The sequence below is a fragment of the Cucurbita moschata genome, unplaced genomic scaffold, assembly GCF_002738365.1.
Source record: "Cucurbita moschata cultivar Rifu unplaced genomic scaffold, Cmos_1.0 Cmo_Scf00002, whole genome shotgun sequence".
Lineage (NCBI taxonomy): Eukaryota > Viridiplantae > Streptophyta > Magnoliopsida > Cucurbitales > Cucurbitaceae > Cucurbita > Cucurbita moschata.
In genome coordinates, this window is record NW_019268518.1 from 7,604,171 (window position 1) to 7,621,176 (window position 17,006).

The 17,006-nt window shown below is 36.7% G+C and overlaps 3 protein-coding genes across 7 annotated transcripts in view; 1 reads left to right on the forward strand and 2 right to left on the reverse strand.

Moving 5' to 3' along the window:
- The window catches only part of LOC111456820 (histidine--tRNA ligase, cytoplasmic-like), a 7,245-nt gene extending 1,227 nt beyond the window's left edge, over positions 1–6,018 (reverse strand). The window contains exons 1-7 of one of the 2 annotated variants that reach the window (XM_023098838.1): positions 4,602–6,018; positions 3,429–3,608; positions 2,598–2,855; positions 2,246–2,380; positions 1,583–1,864; positions 876–1,016; positions 56–423 (exon numbers count right to left, since the gene is read on the reverse strand). In XM_023098838.1, the coding sequence (XP_022954606.1) occupies positions 124–423; positions 876–1,016; positions 1,583–1,864; positions 2,246–2,380; positions 2,598–2,855; positions 3,429–3,608; positions 4,602–5,942 (2,637 nt within the window). In that variant the 5' untranslated portion in view covers positions 5,943–6,018 and the 3' untranslated portion in view covers positions 56–123. The remainder of the gene's footprint in view (positions 1–55; positions 424–875; positions 1,017–1,582; positions 1,865–2,245; positions 2,381–2,597; positions 2,856–3,428; positions 3,609–4,601) is intronic. The other variant, XM_023098847.1, reaches the window with a different exon arrangement.
- A 332-nt stretch (positions 6,019–6,350) lies between these two features.
- On the forward strand, positions 6,351–14,442 carry LOC111456832 (phosphoribosylaminoimidazole carboxylase, chloroplastic-like). 4 transcript variants are annotated; one of them, XM_023098878.1, is made up of 18 exons: positions 6,351–6,484; positions 6,576–6,638; positions 6,848–6,943; positions 7,069–7,284; positions 7,397–7,508; positions 7,951–8,013; positions 8,120–8,258; positions 8,674–8,729; positions 9,165–9,238; positions 10,592–10,739; positions 10,853–11,026; positions 11,770–11,857; positions 11,948–12,058; positions 12,764–12,861; positions 12,951–13,068; positions 13,280–13,374; positions 13,721–13,827; positions 13,932–14,442. In XM_023098878.1, the coding sequence occupies exons 3-18, from the start codon at positions 6,867–6,869 to the stop codon at positions 14,014–14,016; spliced, it is 1,761 nt and encodes a 586-aa protein (XP_022954646.1). In that variant the 5' UTR covers positions 6,351–6,484; positions 6,576–6,638; positions 6,848–6,866; the 3' UTR covers positions 14,017–14,442. The 4 variants fall into 4 exon arrangements, with proteins under 4 accessions (XP_022954646.1, XP_022954629.1, XP_022954637.1 ...); XM_023098861.1 differs by having other exon boundaries at positions 6,576–6,943; XM_023098869.1 differs by having other exon boundaries at positions 6,368–6,638.
- Positions 14,443–15,357: 915 nt separating this feature from the next.
- Positions 15,358–17,005, reverse strand: LOC111456884 (phospholipase SGR2-like). The gene is made up of 2 exons (XM_023098943.1): positions 16,091–17,005; positions 15,358–15,681 (listed from the first exon to the last, which is right to left on the reverse strand). The coding sequence occupies exons 1-2, from the start codon at positions 16,329–16,331 to the stop codon at positions 15,548–15,550; spliced, it is 375 nt and encodes a 124-aa protein (XP_022954711.1). The 5' UTR covers positions 16,332–17,005; the 3' UTR covers positions 15,358–15,547.
- Between the last annotated feature and the right edge of the window lies 1 nt (position 17,006).

The following is a 17,006-nucleotide window of genomic DNA, read 5'->3' on the forward strand; positions in this document are numbered from 1 at the left end:
AAAAAAAAAAAAAAAAAAAAAAAAAAAAAAAAAAAAAAAAAAAAAAAAAAAAAAAAAAAAAAGTAGTTCTTCCTGACGTGGGATTGAAGGAGACAAGCTCTGCATTTTGCAACAGCAATGACATCAAGGGGCCAAACGCTTCTTCAGTTCATCAATGATATTGCTTCTAAGAATTGTTACTTCTTCGAAGGTTTCCACGTTTTTCAACTTCACAATCCCCTCACTCACTTCACGTTCCCCCAAAAATACTATCCAAGGGATTCTCGACTCTTTTGCACGATCAATATGTTTCATCACTCTTTTATTGATCAGGAACTCTGCATTCAGTTTCGCACTCCATATCTCACTTGCAAGCTCCGCAGCTTGTGTTAAATCATCTCCCAATATGCTCACTAGAATTTCAGTCTTAGTGGCCCGAGTAGTCTGCAAAATCCCATCAGTTGAATTCAATGGATAGTCCGTTGACAAAGACAAGTAGAAGAGTTCAAATTTTATCATCAATCGGCTTGATATGGAAGGTTGAGAACTCTCAGAAAACCACCAGGAGTTCAAAAGGGAGAGCACCCCAATTAACAGAGATAGTTGCTGGACAATAATTATAAAAGTTTTAGAGAGGGTGCTCCTATTGTATTGGAGGGTAAAATAATACCCAGCAATGAAGATGAATTGATTCACCCCCAAGACTAGACCAGGAAAAAGATTAATCAAGACCAACTATCAACATTACCTAGGAATTTTTATCCAAGAACCTTAACAAGCGGGCTTATGGAAAACTGTAATGACTTAGAAGCTCAAGTCTGATCAACATTCAACTACAAGAGAAGCACACATCTCACACGAAACAAAGGATTCAAATAAAAATGATAAGTTATTACCTGATTTTGATCTTTCAAAAGTTGTTCCATAATAACAAAAACTCGTTCAATTCCAAGACTGACGCCAACTGCTGGGACCTGCTTGGAACCAAACATTCCAATAAGGTTGTCATAGCGTCCACCAGCAGCAATGGAACCAACCTGCCAACATAAATGATCAGTTAATTACATCCTCTCAAAGCGTCCAAATAAAATACGTATTAGGAGGCAGCAAGGTAACATGATGATAGCTTCGTACATCATTGCAGGTAATAGAACTAAGGAGAAATGATCTTAGAGAGCAAAATAAGTTCCGTCAGATGTCAGTAAAGTATCATAGCTGCATAACTAGATTATTCTGGATATGAAAGCAACCATCTATCTCAAAATTTTCTATTTTAAAATTTCCACGTATAATTTTCAAAAGCAGTACACAGAAGAAGTCAGAGGGGGATATCAAATAATATTTCTTTCGAAAGAAAGGGCCAGGCTCCCAGACTAACTGTGCAAGATTGTATATCTAGCAATTCTTCAAAATAACAGAAAGTTGAGTTCATTGATTGCTCTAACACAACAAAATCCCCCCAATAACTGGTAGTTGAATTATCAAGGAAAAATCTCAAGCAATTCAAGCAGAGTTAAAATTAATATCAAACAACAGCATATGCATAACAAGTCAAAAGCAAGGGATGTACCAACCAACATGATGATGACATATAGAAACTTACCTGGGTACCACCTTTAAAAATAGCTTCATAAATTACTCCAGTGTAGTAATCAAGACCTCTGGCAAGACTCAAGTCAAAGACCACTTTGTCAACACACTTTGCCTTTTCTAGAGCACTAAATAAAATCTCTAATTCACTCAATGCACCAGAGGATCCTTTATTTTGTAATAATGGGCTCTGCTCCTGCTTAAGCTTAGCTAGTAACTCCAAAGGATGTCCCCTTTCCTTCACAAAATCACCTATTCTTTCAGCTATCTCCAGGGCCAATCCTTTTTCCTCCACCTGGCAAGTAAACATTACTATAAAATTAAGTATAATAAATCCATCCTTGTTATGGCTAGATGGAAGACAAAAAATGCAAAACTAGGAAAACGGATTAAATGTAAGAGTTACCTTGCAATGGAAATTAAGTTAACAAACTAAAAACAAAATCAAATTAGAAAAAAAAAAACTAAACAAATGATAATAACCAAAATGAAAAGAGCTTTGACTTGAGTGAAATGCAATTATGCAAATATATGTTACCACCAAATTTTAAAATTGGCGAACGTAATCTGCAATCAAAATAAATCAGATAACCAAAAGAAACTAAGAGGGTAAGGCAGAAAGAGGCAGGCATGCTCAATAAATAATAAAATTGTGGTCAACAGTAAATTTAATTACCATTTCTCTTTTTATCTGGTCAAAAGACTGCTTGTCTAACTTGTCAATACTCGAACATATGGTTCTGAACTTTTCAGGTGGTACTCCACAAATTTCTAACATTCCATCCAACAGCTTTCGATGGTTCAATTTTATCTGCAGCAGAAAATGTGTAAAATATAGATTAGGCTAAAAGTCCACTCAGGCAATATGATAATATGGGAAACTGTGCTTAATATATATTGGCTTGATGTTTTGTGCTATACTTACTGATTCAGCATATTATTCAAAATTACTACAGATTTATAAAAATTAAACAAGCAAACAAATACATTGAGTTATATTATGCAGAACAATTAGTAAAAAAGGCTACCTCATACTGTCCAATGTTCAGCTCATCAAGTAGCTCCGTTAGTATCTTAATAACCTCAAAATCTGGTCCCATCTTTTCATATTGACCAGCAATATCAAAATCACACTGATAAAATTCACGGAATCTTCCCTTAGATGGGTTGTCCCTTCTATAAACTTTTGCTATTTGATACCTTTTGAATGATGTTATACCATTCATGGCAACGTACCTAGCAAACGGAACAGTCAAGTCATATCTAAGCGAACAGAGCTCCCCTCCCTGTAAACAGACTGAAAAAGAAATTACAATGATGGAGAACAAAAAAGGAACAACAAGTTATTCCTCTGTCACAAAACTATTCCAACAATCATAGAACTTGATAGAATAGAGAGAGCTAGACAGTCACAGAATAAACAGAGAAGCATTAATCCAATAACAAACAAATAAAATGAATAACATACATAATACCCAAAAAATTAGAGAACCTTGACGTGATAATAGCATGTTAAGATGCTCAGAAAAGCTCCACGATGCATCATATATCAATGCAAATGCTAGTATAAATGGCATTAATAAGCCAACAGATACAAGAACTATTAAAAATAAATAAAGTTCCAAAAACTTCAACAGTCAACTAACCATTATGCTCAACAACAGATCAGAATATTTTTAGTGGATCGTTAATCATGTAATTATTTCATGAAGCATGAATAAGCATGAATAGACGCTCAGAATAAAGGAAGAAAATAAATTGGGATAAATATCCCAACAATTTATGTCTAAAAAACTTGATTAGAGAAACAATGGTAGTGTCTGCTAACAGTTAAAACAAGTAATAACATCTACTATAACCTGATCAGACAGATCATAAATCAGCTTGGAATCTTCTCCATATTTCCCCATGAGTGTTTCTCTCAACTCAAAAGCCGGAGTATCCAAGGCTGTGGCACCATGGCGCTCAAAAACCCCCTCTATAATTGAAAATGCTTTCTTTCTAATTGCCATTTGTTCTTTTGCAAAATCCCGAGTGCCCTAATATGTAAGAGCATTAAGTTGAGTTAAAGTAACAAACACCTTACTCAAGTTAGAAAGAGGGAAAACAATAAAATATTAAATCAAATCAAAAGATAACAGTATTAACAAAAGCATGAAATAGATTTAGAAAACCAAAATAAAGCCTAATCCTGTAGCTGTATCCTTCCAAATGAAAAGGAATGACTCACTTTCTATCTTCTTTTCTAAATTGAGACTTCTCAAATAGACAAAGATAACATACTGATTAGTGATTTCAGAAAAAGAAAACTATTGTTATTCTCTTTGCTTTACATAGAAAACCAGAAGTAAGCACCCTCAATGAAAGTTGGATTCTTATCCAAAAAGTGGAAGTGGAAGAAGGAGAAGTTTAGTGTTAAAAAGAAAATAGTGTCTTCCTTTTTTTTTTCTCCTTTCATAGAAACCTGACGCATGCACAAGCCAACTACTGCACGCTAAGGTTTCAAAATAAACTACTGTAATGAAGCATAATATAAAAAATTTGCAGCCAAAAAAATTGAATCATCACTTTTCAGTAATTTGGTTTGTGAGTAACTATCATGTCTACATGTAACAACAATTTCAACTGATATAAGGCTGTATAAAATACCTACGTTAATAACAATGATCATAAAGAATATATCAAAGATTTTTTTTTTTTTTTTGATAGGAAACAATTTCTTTGATGGACCAAAGAATTAAAATATAAAATGGACGGTAATGGTAAGTTTAAGGTATATGTTTTATGTAGTATTGTAGGAATATTTAGTAAAGGCAATACATTTAGCATTTTTAAACTGATAGTAAAAGGACGATTTCATTATTACCGTTACTAAACTATGTAGCGGCATGCAATTGAAGACAAAAGGAATCAGGAGCCATGAAAAAGGGATGCCACTATTCTTCTAATGAGATTCCACTTCCTAGACCAAAACAAAGGGAGGATGGCTAAATGGCTTGGAATTTAGGTAAAGTGCTGAAGTACGGTATTACCTTGGGAAGCTTTGGTAGCCTCCTACTTTCGTTGCTTTCAACAATCTCTCTGATTTTCATCAATAGATTATCAAACTCGGAAGCCTTTGGATCCAAAAAGGATAAAATATCTTTTACTGAGTTCTCCAACCCCAGATCACCACCTTTACCCTGCAATCTATCTTTAATCAATTGAACAACCACGCTAGTTCCTTTACCCAAGACTGCTTTCTTCTTCTTCTCACTCTTATTTACCACCTTTTCATTAGCTCGATTCATGTCAACATCTTGACCCTTTCCTATCAATTTACCGCCTTCAATCGTTAAGAAGCCTGCTATAGCCTCCCAAACGACAATTTTCCATACAGTTAACAACAACACATTGACAGTATGGACAAACTCATCGTAATTGTCATCCAAAGCTAAATCGGAGACCAACCTATAAACCTTTTTGAGACTCTCATTACTGGGACATTCCCTATCAAGCAAACCCGCCAAACTCGCCTTCATATTATCATCGCTATTTGAATCAAAAATCAGTTTTCCTCTATCCAAACTACATTTTCCCAAGTCCCACAGTATGGCTGCAAATGACAACAATGCGGTACGAACGGTATCCTCGGTCCCAGAACTCAAAGATCCTCCTTTCCCAATTTTCACATTAGAATTCAACTCAACCCGCATTTTCGAATGCACCAACTTAGCTTGCTCTCTCAAGCATCCGTGATTCTTTGGGATCTTGGAAATAGCTCCACTCTCGATCTTACCCACCAGCTTAGATCCATTTAGTAATACCTTCATATCATTAGCGACTCCAACCTCCTCCTTTGAAGCGAACCCATCACCCGAGTCCATCAAATTGAACACAGACACGTCAGCTCTAGAAGCCTCGCAAGATATGCCCGCCACAGCATCAGCAATGGAGGATAATGCTGCTGATTGATGGTCTAACAGCGCGCAAACTCCGTTCAAAACATAACACGATTGCTTGAACACGGATAACTCCTCGTCGGTCACGTCAAGTGACTCAAATTGTAAAGTTTCTGGCTTTGAATTGAGTGTCTCCGCAATGAGAACAGGAATAACCGATCGAATACCGGAAGAACTAGAGATGATGAGCTTGTTCAGGAGGACAACAAGGGACGCCCTGGCTTCTTCGCGTGTCAGGTAATTAGGAATGACGACTTGGTGCTTGACGGATGCAGCATTTCGATTGTTCGACGAAGATGCAAGCCTCTCGAGGGCTGATGAGTCGATCCGAACCAGAGCAAAGCCATGGGCAATGGCATGGATGGAGCTAGATGAAAGCGATGAACCCTTTCCTCCAAGCGTAATCACGGAGACCTCAGCAGGGTCCGCCATTAAGGATTAATGGAGGAAAAACCTTAGGAGTGAAACGGGGCGGGGAGAACGTTCGGAAATGAATTTTGGCGTTGGTTATTAGGGTTTTGGAGGTGAAGGACGAGGCAGTGGAAGAACCGGACGTATAAAAAACCGAAACCATTAAACCGGACCGATATGATTCGGATTCCATTTAAGAACAGTTAAAACTTAAAAGCTACGGCATCTTTTCTTTTTCACAATCAAATTCCATTTAAAAATACTTCAGAAAAATAAACGTCTCGCTTAACTGACTTTGGACGGAGGCGCAAAAAGAAATACATGGTTGGCGGTATTTTTGTGAACCAATGTGCGGTAAATAACAAGGTTAATCAGGGGTATTTCGGGAAGGAAAAAGTATTCTCCATATGTCCTCAGACCCCTGGCCTTGCAGCTTCCCATTTATAGTATTAGTTGCAGCATATTTGGGAGAAAAGGTAAACAAAAAGACGGGGCCCAGACCATCTGCAAACACTCCCCGCAGTTCTTCCGTCTCCAAGCTTCTGAATCCATTGGAGTTTCAGGTTCTTCTTCATCTACTTTATTCTGCCGAGTGTGTGTGTTTTCTTCAGCATCGCCTTCTTCTTTGCTCAATTCACCACCTTCGTTGTTCAGTGGTTTCGAGCTCAGCTGACTGCAGGACACTGTTCATTGTTGTCGACTCTCCACATTCCACCAGTACGTAGAAGACACAGTACTTTATACTTTTCGTTGCAATTTTCAAAGCCTTGACTTTCCCATATGCTTCTATCGAGTTCCTGGATGGCTTCACCCAGCCGCCCAAATCATGCATTAGTTTCGGATATTACACGCACACCCTCTCTCTCTTCGCGAAGAATTAAAGATTTGAGTTGGTTTGTTGATTCAAACATCATCCCATCTTATAGTTTCCCTTCACTGCTAAAAATGGCCCAGCAACTACAACGGAAGAATCAGACCCTACACTGCTCTGCATCACTTCATTCTAATCCCACTCTTCCCAGGTTTGTTTTCAGTTCACCGCACTTTTTAGAATGACTTTTCCTCCAGAGATGTGTTTGGTCCATTCGGGAAACAGGAGAAAGATATGGATTTTGATTACAATCTCTTCTGTGGTACTAACTTGCAGGAAAGATGAACTTCCTGTACATGGAGTTTCTGAAAAGGTTATTGGTGTACTAGGAGGGGGCCAACTGGGTCGTATGCTGTGTCAAGCAGCCTCTAAATTGGCCATCAAAATCGCAATTCTCGACCCACTCGTAAACTGCCCGGCTAGTTCTTTAGCTTACTATCACATGGTTGGTAACTTTGATGATAGTACCACTGTTCAAAAATTTGCTAAGAGGTATATTTTTTTACGTTCACATCCTTCATTTTCTAATATTCTTTTCGTGGCACGGATTTTCTTCCCTTGAATGCTTATCGTAGTAACAATAAGTTCCATTCATGTTTGCCAGATGTGACGTATTAACAGTTGAAATTGAACACGTTGATGTGGCCACGCTAGAGATTCTTGAGCAGCAAGGAATTGACTGTCAACCTCGGGCATCTACCATCCGTATAATTCAGGTCTGTCTTTCTTCATGTGTACATTTGGTTTTGAAAGGCACTCTATTTTAAGTGAAAAAATTACATGTCAATTCTAAATTTTCTATCAATCTTTTATTATTGGGAACCTGATGAATGATGGCTACCTCCTTATGGAAATAGAGAAATGCATAATAGATATACCTTAAAAAACTTATAGCCAAAAGTTTGCTTATAATGCTGTTATCTCGACTACAGCATAGATGTATTGCAGTACTAGTCTCCTTCCTCTCTCTTCTTGTTAGTTGATATCAATTCAAATGCGAACTCATTTATTTGTTAAACACCTTCCAATTCGTCCCTGCAATATGCTCAAGAAGATTAATTCCTCTGACCTCTGCTGTTATGTTTCTCAGAGATTGAAATCGATTGTCTACTATTTTTATTTATAATTTTTAATCCTTTCTCATCTATTATGTTACAGGACAAATATCTCCAAAAAGTTCATTTTTCTCAGCATGGAATTCCATTGCCCGAGTTTATGCAGGTTTTATTCTCTACATGAATTTCTGAATGGTGTTGTTACTCTTGCTCTTATATTTATGTTTGATAGTATCAAATAACTTATTGACCGTTAATGTTTCCTCCCACAGATCGACGATCTTGAAGGTGCAAAGAAAGCAGGTGACCTATTTGGTTATCCTCTCATGGTTAAGAGCAGAAGATTAGCTTATGATGGACGTGGAAATGCTGTTGCAAAAAGTGCAGAGGAGCTTTCTTCCGCCATTTTTGGTGAGATATATCTGATATGCAATTTGTTTATTTCAGGTCCTTTTTCAATATTGAAAGTGCGATATATTAATAATAGTATGCAGTATGATAGTCAGTCTAATTTAGGCAATTGTTGCAAATGGTCGCATAACTTTTTTAGAACAACATGTGGGAGTGGGGATTGGAATCTTTCACCTTTTGGTTGAGGATATATGCCTGAACTAGTTGTTGTATCCTTTTATTCATACTTGTAGTAAATTGTTCAAGAGTCTATGTAATACTTGTAGTAAATTGTTCAAAAGTTTATGTAATCAGGGATTTTGTACATTTGTTTCTTTTTACATCTTGGATTGTTTGAGGTTTTAATGTCCCTGTAATTTTATTTAATATGTCTATTACCTTTTATAATTTCTTATGCACTTGTCAATATGTCCAGCTCTAGATGGATTTGAGCGTGGCTTATATGTCGAGAAGTGGGCGCCTTTTGTGAAGGTGAGGTTTGTTTGTTTGTTTGTTTTGAAGGTTGGTTCTTAGCATGTGGTGTTTGCCTTGTTGATCATTCACTTTACTCTTTATGGCTTGCCTTTTTCTTCTTCTTCTTCTTTTTTCTTTTTATATGAAACTAAACAATTTCATAGAGTAAAGGCAAGCTCCAAGCGAGGAAGCTTACAAAAGGCGCTTCCAGTTGGCTTAAAGAACATTTAAGCTACAGTTGTTGAAATGAGCGTAGAATCTACAACAAGAGAGCCATTAAAAAAACAGTATCTAGAGTTCTTTTAGTTTACTTTTCTTGTGTTAGAATGCATGGATGTATATAAAAAGAAGGTCAATCCATATATGAAGTCTTAACCTAACCATATGAAGTTTCTATTTGCATATATTTTATTGTTGATGAAATCTGATGTTTGCTTTCCTTTTGTGCGATAGGAACTTTCGGTTGTTATTGCAAGATGTAGAGATAACTCTATGTCATGCTATCCTGTTGTTGAAACTATTCATAAGTAAGTTGAAGGATACAATTTTTATATGTTCTTTCCTATCCCTTCTTGCGAACGTACATTTCTGCCCTCTTTAAAAATAGTAAATTTGTGAGATGTATTGCAAATTTCATACATCATATGCAAGTGTCTGTAAATGATCAATTATGAAATGGGTATGTTGATGTCTAACTCATTTTTTGGTACCTATTTCTGTCTTTGTCTCTCTATTCTCGGGAGGATTATGTAAAGTGTTTTCTAGTGATGGGACATAAAAGATCCAAAGTTGAGGGGACCAATAAATTTAGATGTAGTAGTGCTAGGTTGACTAAACAGAGCAAAAATAGGTATTCCTATTTGTCGAATGATATTTGTGTAATCCTGTTAAATAAGGGAAATAGTTGGCGTCCCTAATTTATTGGTTTGATTTATTTAGATTTAGTTACCTAGTATATATGGATTATTATTTAGATTTAGTTACCTAGTATGTAGGGACTATTATTTAGATTTATTGTTAGAGGTTTATTTAGATTTGTCTTATCTTGTAATTCTCTGAAAATAAATAAGAAAAAACAGCAGTGTAAGTTAGACTTGCAACACTATTGATAAGTTAAGGGATAGAAATAAATTTGCTATGGTGAGAGATCTTATCTAAGGAAAATCCTAATTATCGTTCACAAAAACCTAAGTGGGTCAAGATTGATAGGTTTTAGTCAAATATTTGTGGAGCTCGAGAAGCATTGCTTCGTTTTCCTTGAATGCAACTTGCTCTCATGGGAGTATCCTTGTATCATTGATTATTCTTACAATTTCTTGACAGTGGTGTTAGGTAATCTCTCACTCACATTGAAAACTACTATTGAGGACTCTTCTATGATCCTTCCCCTTCCTCACATCACATTAGATCTTCCTTTTAATCTGAGGTCAAGAGTTTTCATGCTTGTTTGAGTCCATGGGTAATGGGGGAGATCTTACATTTTGAGCCTTGTGCCTTGAACAAGGTGGTGGATTGGAAAGTTATTTTAACTCTTGCGTGCTTGCTTATCCTAGGTTGTTCGAGTATTAGCTTTCATTGATTTTTTTTTTTTACCACTTGGAGCAATTATTCGGAACTCTTCTGGTATCATAGGCTCATTTCATTCATGAAAGAAATTATTTTTATAAAAAGGAAATTGTGAGATGTAATTGCACTGATCTTACATTACTCCTGTGCATTTGGACATCACAATAGTTATAGCTTAGTTTTTGGCTATCTCCTCTTGCTGGGCCGTTGTTTTGTTGGTCATTTTGTGTATATATTTTTGTCACTTTTTCAATAAAAGTTGGTTGTTTCGTAAAAAAATATTTAGGTATCACATTAGAAAACTTATTCTGTAGGGAAAATATATGTCACATTGTCAAAGCTCCCGCTAGTGTGTCATGGGAGATCAAAAACCTCGCAACCGATGTTGCATACAAAGCTGTTAGCTCTCTGGAAGGTGCTGGCATTTTTGCTGTAGAGTTGTTTCTGACAGAAGATGGCCAGGTTGTATCATCAATGTTTACTACTTGTAAAATTGAAGAAATCGTCTGATTTGCATTTTTCTTCCTTTTAACTCTGGGGTTAATGTACTACTTATCTCTTTTTATCTGTAACAGATTTTACTGAATGAAGTAGCTCCTAGACCTCATAATAGTGGTCATCACACAATTGAGTCTTGCAAGACCTCTCAATTTGAGCAGCATTTGCGGGCAGTCCTTGGTCTTCCCCTTGGTGATCCATCAATGATAACTCCAGCTGCTATTATGTATAACATTCTAGGTGAAGAAGAGGTAAATTAAGGATACCTACCCTTTTCATCTGTGATTTTTTCTTTATTTATAGAAGATATGTGTCCTTTTTTTTAAAAAAAAAAAAAAAAAGAACAAGGGTAAAAAAAGTACACGTTAGGTGAGGCAATTTTATTTTGTTACTTCATGTATACATATATTATTCATGTTTTTTTTTTAATCATTGATTGTATCTCTGCATGGATAAATTTGCGAATTTGGTGTTTCTATCTTGAGTAAACTAGTCTGATTACTTTGGACAATGCATGGTGATGTGCCTTATCTAACTCTCTCGAAGTGGCTGCATCCTTGGAAGGTTCTATAATTATGGAGGGCAACCTTAAAAAATTCTCTCAAATCTATTCTGCATATTAGCCAAAAAAGAAATAGAAAGAAAAAGAGACTAGGTACTAGGTACTTAAAAAATAAATTTCTTTATGTTAAGCAGCTTAGGAATATGAGACTAGGTACTTAAGTGACTTAAATTCTGCATATAAGTTTCAGTACCAGTGAACCTATCCTAGGATGAGCCTGAGATACTTAGAGGTCGTATATGATATAACACTATTTGCTAATTTTGGGGACATCAATGGTTAATCAACCATAATTAGGAGAAAGCTTTACCAACATCAATGGAAGAGCATCAGGTAAAACTTCATAGTAGAATAGATTTTGAACTTTGAATATGCATTTGGTAGGTGTAAGTACCACACGTCTGATAGTTATTCTGTTGCCATTTCTTTCAGGGGGAACCTGGTTTTTATATAGCTAATCAACTGATGCAAAGGGCGCTGAGTATATCTGGAGCTTTTGTTCATTGGTATAATAAACCGGGTTAGGCTTTAAGATTCTCTTCCGCTTAAAATTTTACCCCTTCAAGGATTGCAAAGATAACATTTAATCGACTCCCTTTCAATGAACCAGAAATGAGAAAACAAAGAAAAATGGGTCACATTACGATAGTTGGCCGTTCTATGAGTGCTGTTGAAAATTTGTTATCGTCAACGCTTGATGAAGCTTCTGAAAAGCCTGCAGGTCAGCGTCCCTCCATGGTGCTTTCATGTTATAGTGTTTTATCACAAAAATAATCCAGTATTCTGACATTCGATCATATATAACCTATCTTATAATGTTTTTAGTTATTATTTAAAGTGTAGATTTCTCTTAAGGTGAAAAATAAAACAACATATGTATGGTAAACACAGCAGTTTTTTTCCCCATTTTCTGTCTGTTCTCTTTCTTGACCTGTTCCATATAAACTGCCTAAGCATTTGAAATGACCAACTGTTTGCCATAAAAATACGAAGATAATCTTATTTGTGCCCCATGTTTATTCTTATTGTCACTGAATATGCGAATTGCAGAAGTTGGCATTCTAATCAGTTCTTTCATTTATTCTTCACCTGGTCGTATGATCTTTTCAATGTTTACTTGAAAATGAAAAAGAAGAAAAAAAAAAAAAAAAACAAGCTGTCACCCTTTTAAGATAGTTTATGAAGAGCTTTCCTTATTTATACCTCCACTTTTATTTTTTTTAAAAAAAGTATAATGGATTTTACAAGAAAACTGTATCTTGTCTTATTGGTTAACCTATAAATCTAGCTTTTGAATCTCTTAGTTTTTATTGAAAGCTTCTTTCCTATCCCTAAAGGAAATTGGTTTGCTTAATTTTTGGTTGGGTTTCATTGGTTTGCTTAACTTTTGTATCTTTATTTCTTATTAAAAACATACTCAACTCAGTTGAGCCTCGTGTTGGAATCATAATGGGCTCTGATTCGGATTTTCCGGTAATGAGAGATGCTGCAAAGGTCCTTGACACATTTGGTGTACCTTATGAGGTTAATTTTTATTGTTGATGATTGATGCTGTTCATTATGTGTGTATATATATGTATATATATCTAACTTTTTCTTCTAAAAATAAGCAGATAAAGATAGTTTCTGCACATCGGACCCCTCATTGGATGTTTTCTTATGCGTCATCTGCTCAGGAGAGAGGGATCCAGATTATCATTGCTGGTGCTGGGGGTGCAGCCCATTTACCAGGCTAGTCATTTGAATGCTTCCTGTATAGATATATAGTATTTGGACAGAACAAAAGATCTCATTGCTTTAATTCTAAAGGGCTGGTGAAATGGACACAATATATGTTTTTATTGCGCTGTCTTGAGTTCAAAATTACGTGGGTAATTGGTTACTGCACATTGTAAATTCACGGGATAGTTCTTGGTGTGAAATCTGGTGCATTGATTTTCAGGTATGGTTGCCTCTCTTACTCCTTTGCCTGTTATTGGTGTACCTGTGCGTGCTTCGACATTGGATGGGATTGATTCACTTCTGTCAATTGTGCAGGTACTTTGTATTGGCTTCGAAATTATTTATGTTGCATTTGTTTGATTACGTATAAACATGCACTTCGGTGATTTGTGATTTGACGCTACTTCGTTTGTCCTGTTTTCTTAAATTGGATCCTATCTTTCTTCAATGAGACCCAAATCTCTTTCTAAAGTTCTAGCTTTTATAGTTTTGTATCATAGTCTTTAGTTCTGGCAGAAGTTTTTTTTCCTAATGACTTTTATTCAAGTGTTTTTTACAACATTCAGAACAACCATCATTTTCTTTTAGAAATTCTTGGTTCACATTTCACAAATGTGTACCCACGCAGCATTTATGATTGTTTTAAGGACTGTTCTTGCAGATGCCGAGGGGAGTTCCAGTTGCTACTGTTGCAATCAATAACGCAACGAATGCTGGTTTGCTCGCGGTAAGGATGCTGGGAGTGGCAGATGTGGATCTACTCTCAAGGTGCTGGCTCTTATTTGCTTACAAATATATAGTGGGAAGAAAAAAGAATACCTAATTTTATGACATATGTGCACAATTGGTGACATGGTATCGTGAATGTGTAGGATGAGCCAATTTCAAGAAGACACCAAGAAAAATGTCTTGAGAAAGGCAGAAAAGTTGGAAAAAGATGGTTGGGATCTGCAGTGAATCCTTTACCCCAAAACCATTAAGTCAAAAGAGCAGGGAGAATTTAGGTTATCCATCTCTATTGTGGATGTGGAGCTAGTTCTCCAAACTCATGACACAACCATACATTTTCTACAATGGAAGGCCTGTTAAGCGGCAGGAGTGTATTGGAGAAGTGATAAATAAGGAAAATAAATCAGATACCGAAATGATCCGAATGGCCTGTTTCTAATTTGCCCGTTTTGGTTGGTTCAGACAATTATTGAGTGCTGGAGAGCCGTGCTTTCTTAGTCCACAATTTTGCAAATTTTTTATCTTTTGAATAATCATTCTATTGAGTAGGTTCATCGTGGTTTTGTAATGGAAACAGGTCTTGTGGGAGCTGAAGCATGCCAACTTTTTTATACAAGGAATAAGAATTGTCACCTCTGATGAACTCAATTCTTCATATTGTTGTGGTTTTACTGTCAGCACAGCTTACGACTCGAATATAACGTGCGTTCTTCTACTTTGATGAGGTTTTAAAGAATAATAAATGGTTACATTAGAACTTTGCTACTTTAACCTCTTCGCCTGCCTACTTTCTATTACTGGCAGAGAACAGCAGTTTGGCCTTGTTTACACGTTTTAATTTACAAGTTACATATTATGATCCCCATTTGGTCTTCCTCTTTATGTACATGGAAAGAAAGGAGAGAATACCGAGTAAAGTGACCCCAAGCCCGCCAACAGCAAATCTCCCCATTTTTATAGAGGAAATTTGCATATTCATTAACATGCCAATCCCGGTCGTTCAGCCTTCACTAACCTAATCCCCATTCGATGTGCTTGTTGTCTATCTATGATTTTTCATCATTTTCTTTGCTTTTCTAGAGAAGTTTCGTACCACATTCTCATCGGAAAATGTCAAAGAAAGCTCTTCTTCAATAGTTTCTCTTCGGTTGTACCAGCAATCATTTGAATCGGGTTCAGTATATTCTGGAGGTGTATCGGGATCTTCAGGAATATCTCGATATAAGTGTTTCAATATGAAAAGAGCAGTGTCATGATCTCTCCGGTAGTTTCTGCATGCCAGAAACAAAACAATCAGAAGGTGGAACACAGCAAATTTACCAATGCACCTCCCTCCCTCCCTCCCTCCACTCAAAACTATTGCAGACACAGAAAAAATGCCCTACAGAAACTGGATAAGTTGATTTTATGGTTGGTAATATCCACGACTACTGAATTCGTTAGACATGTAATAAAAACTACCGACAGCAGTTAATATGTACACATCGAAAGCTTCAGGTCTAAAAGCTATGAATTATGCATGAATTCCAAGATTTTTTTAGGGTCTTAGTACACCCCCATTTGATTTACACTCCTTATAAAATGGTATCATCAAATTTTGTATCCTTCACTTGATTAAAACTACAATTAGCATCCAATAATGAATTCAGCACACATGCAGGTGAGTGGGAAGACAATTTCATGAGTTAAAAATATTGTCGAAGGTAAATACAAGATAGTTCACTACAAGCAATTCATGAAATATGGGTGAACATAAGCATCAACTGACTACCCAAGAGGTCGAAAAATACACCTGCAAGAAAGATGCCTCTATTGCAAGAGAATCCCTCATGCCAAATCGAAAATAGTCACCCTTCCCAACTATTTCAGTCTTAGGAACTGATGCTGCTAGCTCTGTTGAAACACAAGCAGCAGAAAGTCATCAAAAGGTTTGAAAGCCCTTTGACAAGAATAGAAGGAAACCTTCATAAGATGAATATATACGTATTTATTTCAAAATAGAAAAGATAAACAAAATATATTTGAAAGCCCTTTAATTATTTCAAAATAGAAAAGATAAACAAAATATATACGTATTTATAGGTGCAGAAGTTTATAAGGAAGGCAATGGATGGATAAATCCTTTGAATTATGTCTTCCTAAAACAGGCTTCTCAGTATATCCTCAAATATGATTCGTCGTTAAACTCTCAAGAAGTTTGCATCGGTTATTTTCACCTTCGTTTTCTACTTTGTTCATCAATTTTGCCCAGGTCGCATTCGAAAACATACCATTAAAGATGAAAAAAATGAAAAGCGCTCACCATTCCCAAGCAAAGGTACTTCACAGAAATACCAGCGAACATCGCCGCCGTCGGAAGGACTCCTTGTCTGTGCAAGATACTTCTGCCTACCTTCGCAGTGCTCGATGACATCCTCCAATTTTGCAATGTTAGAGGGCGTGTTCTTTAGCGAATCAGGGGACGCTTCTGAAACTTCAGAAGAACCTATAGCTGCCAAAGACAACATGTCACCGCCAACCATATCTTTCGAACTATTTGACATCCATTTTGGCGCCTGATCGAATAATTTTTGCCTCGGAACCTATCACTAAGAAAGAGGCTCCGAAGCAATTACAGGACAGGTTAGCTCAGAGGATTTAGTGAATTTGCTTCCGTCAAGAAAATGGTCAACTATGACTTGAATCCAACACCCAGCTAAAATCCTTCAAGATCCTAGAAGCACACAGCCACATAACGAAACAAACAATTACGATGACGAGAAACAGAAGGCACCCAAATGAAGTATCACACACGCCAGCCTGCAGAGAAATCTGATTCTAACTTGAAAGGAATGGCGAAACAGGGTTTGGCTGGTAGGGTTCAATAAATGGGCTTCAGCAAGCACAATGTAGAGGGGCTGGAATTACATGGGACCACGTCAGGTTCCAGACGGCTGCTGGAGAAGATGGGAATCAAAAGCCATTGAGACCATTGCCTTGCATGTTCGATCCAAGGGAATAGCGGAGACAGATTCGGTGAGAAAAAGCAGTGTGGCTGTGGCTTCGGCTTCTGGTAGGGTTGGATACAGGCGGTGACAGACGCAACCGCACCGGCACGGTGGTTAACTTGAAATTAAAAAGTTCCCATTATTTTTGTTCTGTAGTCGTTTGGTTTTTTCGTGGAAAACTTTTCTGGCTCTTGCAATCGTCGCGGGAATTTGGTTGAAGAAACATCTTTA

Bases quoted from the DNA above. Each gene is read 5' to 3' on its own strand.
- LOC111456832 (XM_023098861.1), top strand. From the start codon at position 6,702: ATGCTTCTATCGAGTTCCTGGATGGCTTCACCCAGCCGCCCAAATCAT. The intron at 8,730-9,164 runs GTGAGGTTTGTT...TTTGTGCGATAG, and splicing joins AGTGGGCGCCTTTTGTGAAG to GAACTTTCGGTTGTTATTGC. The intron at 13,069-13,279 runs GCTAGTCATTTG...ATTGATTTTCAG, and splicing joins GGGTGCAGCCCATTTACCAG to GTATGGTTGCCTCTCTTACT.
- LOC111456884 (XM_023098943.1), bottom strand. From the start codon at position 16,331: ATGTCAAATAGTTCGAAAGATATGGTTGGCGGTGACATGTTGTCTTTG. The intron at 15,682-16,090 runs GTGAGCGCTTTT...GTGTTTCAACAG, and splicing joins AGTACCTTTGCTTGGGAATG to AGCTAGCAGCATCAGTTCCT.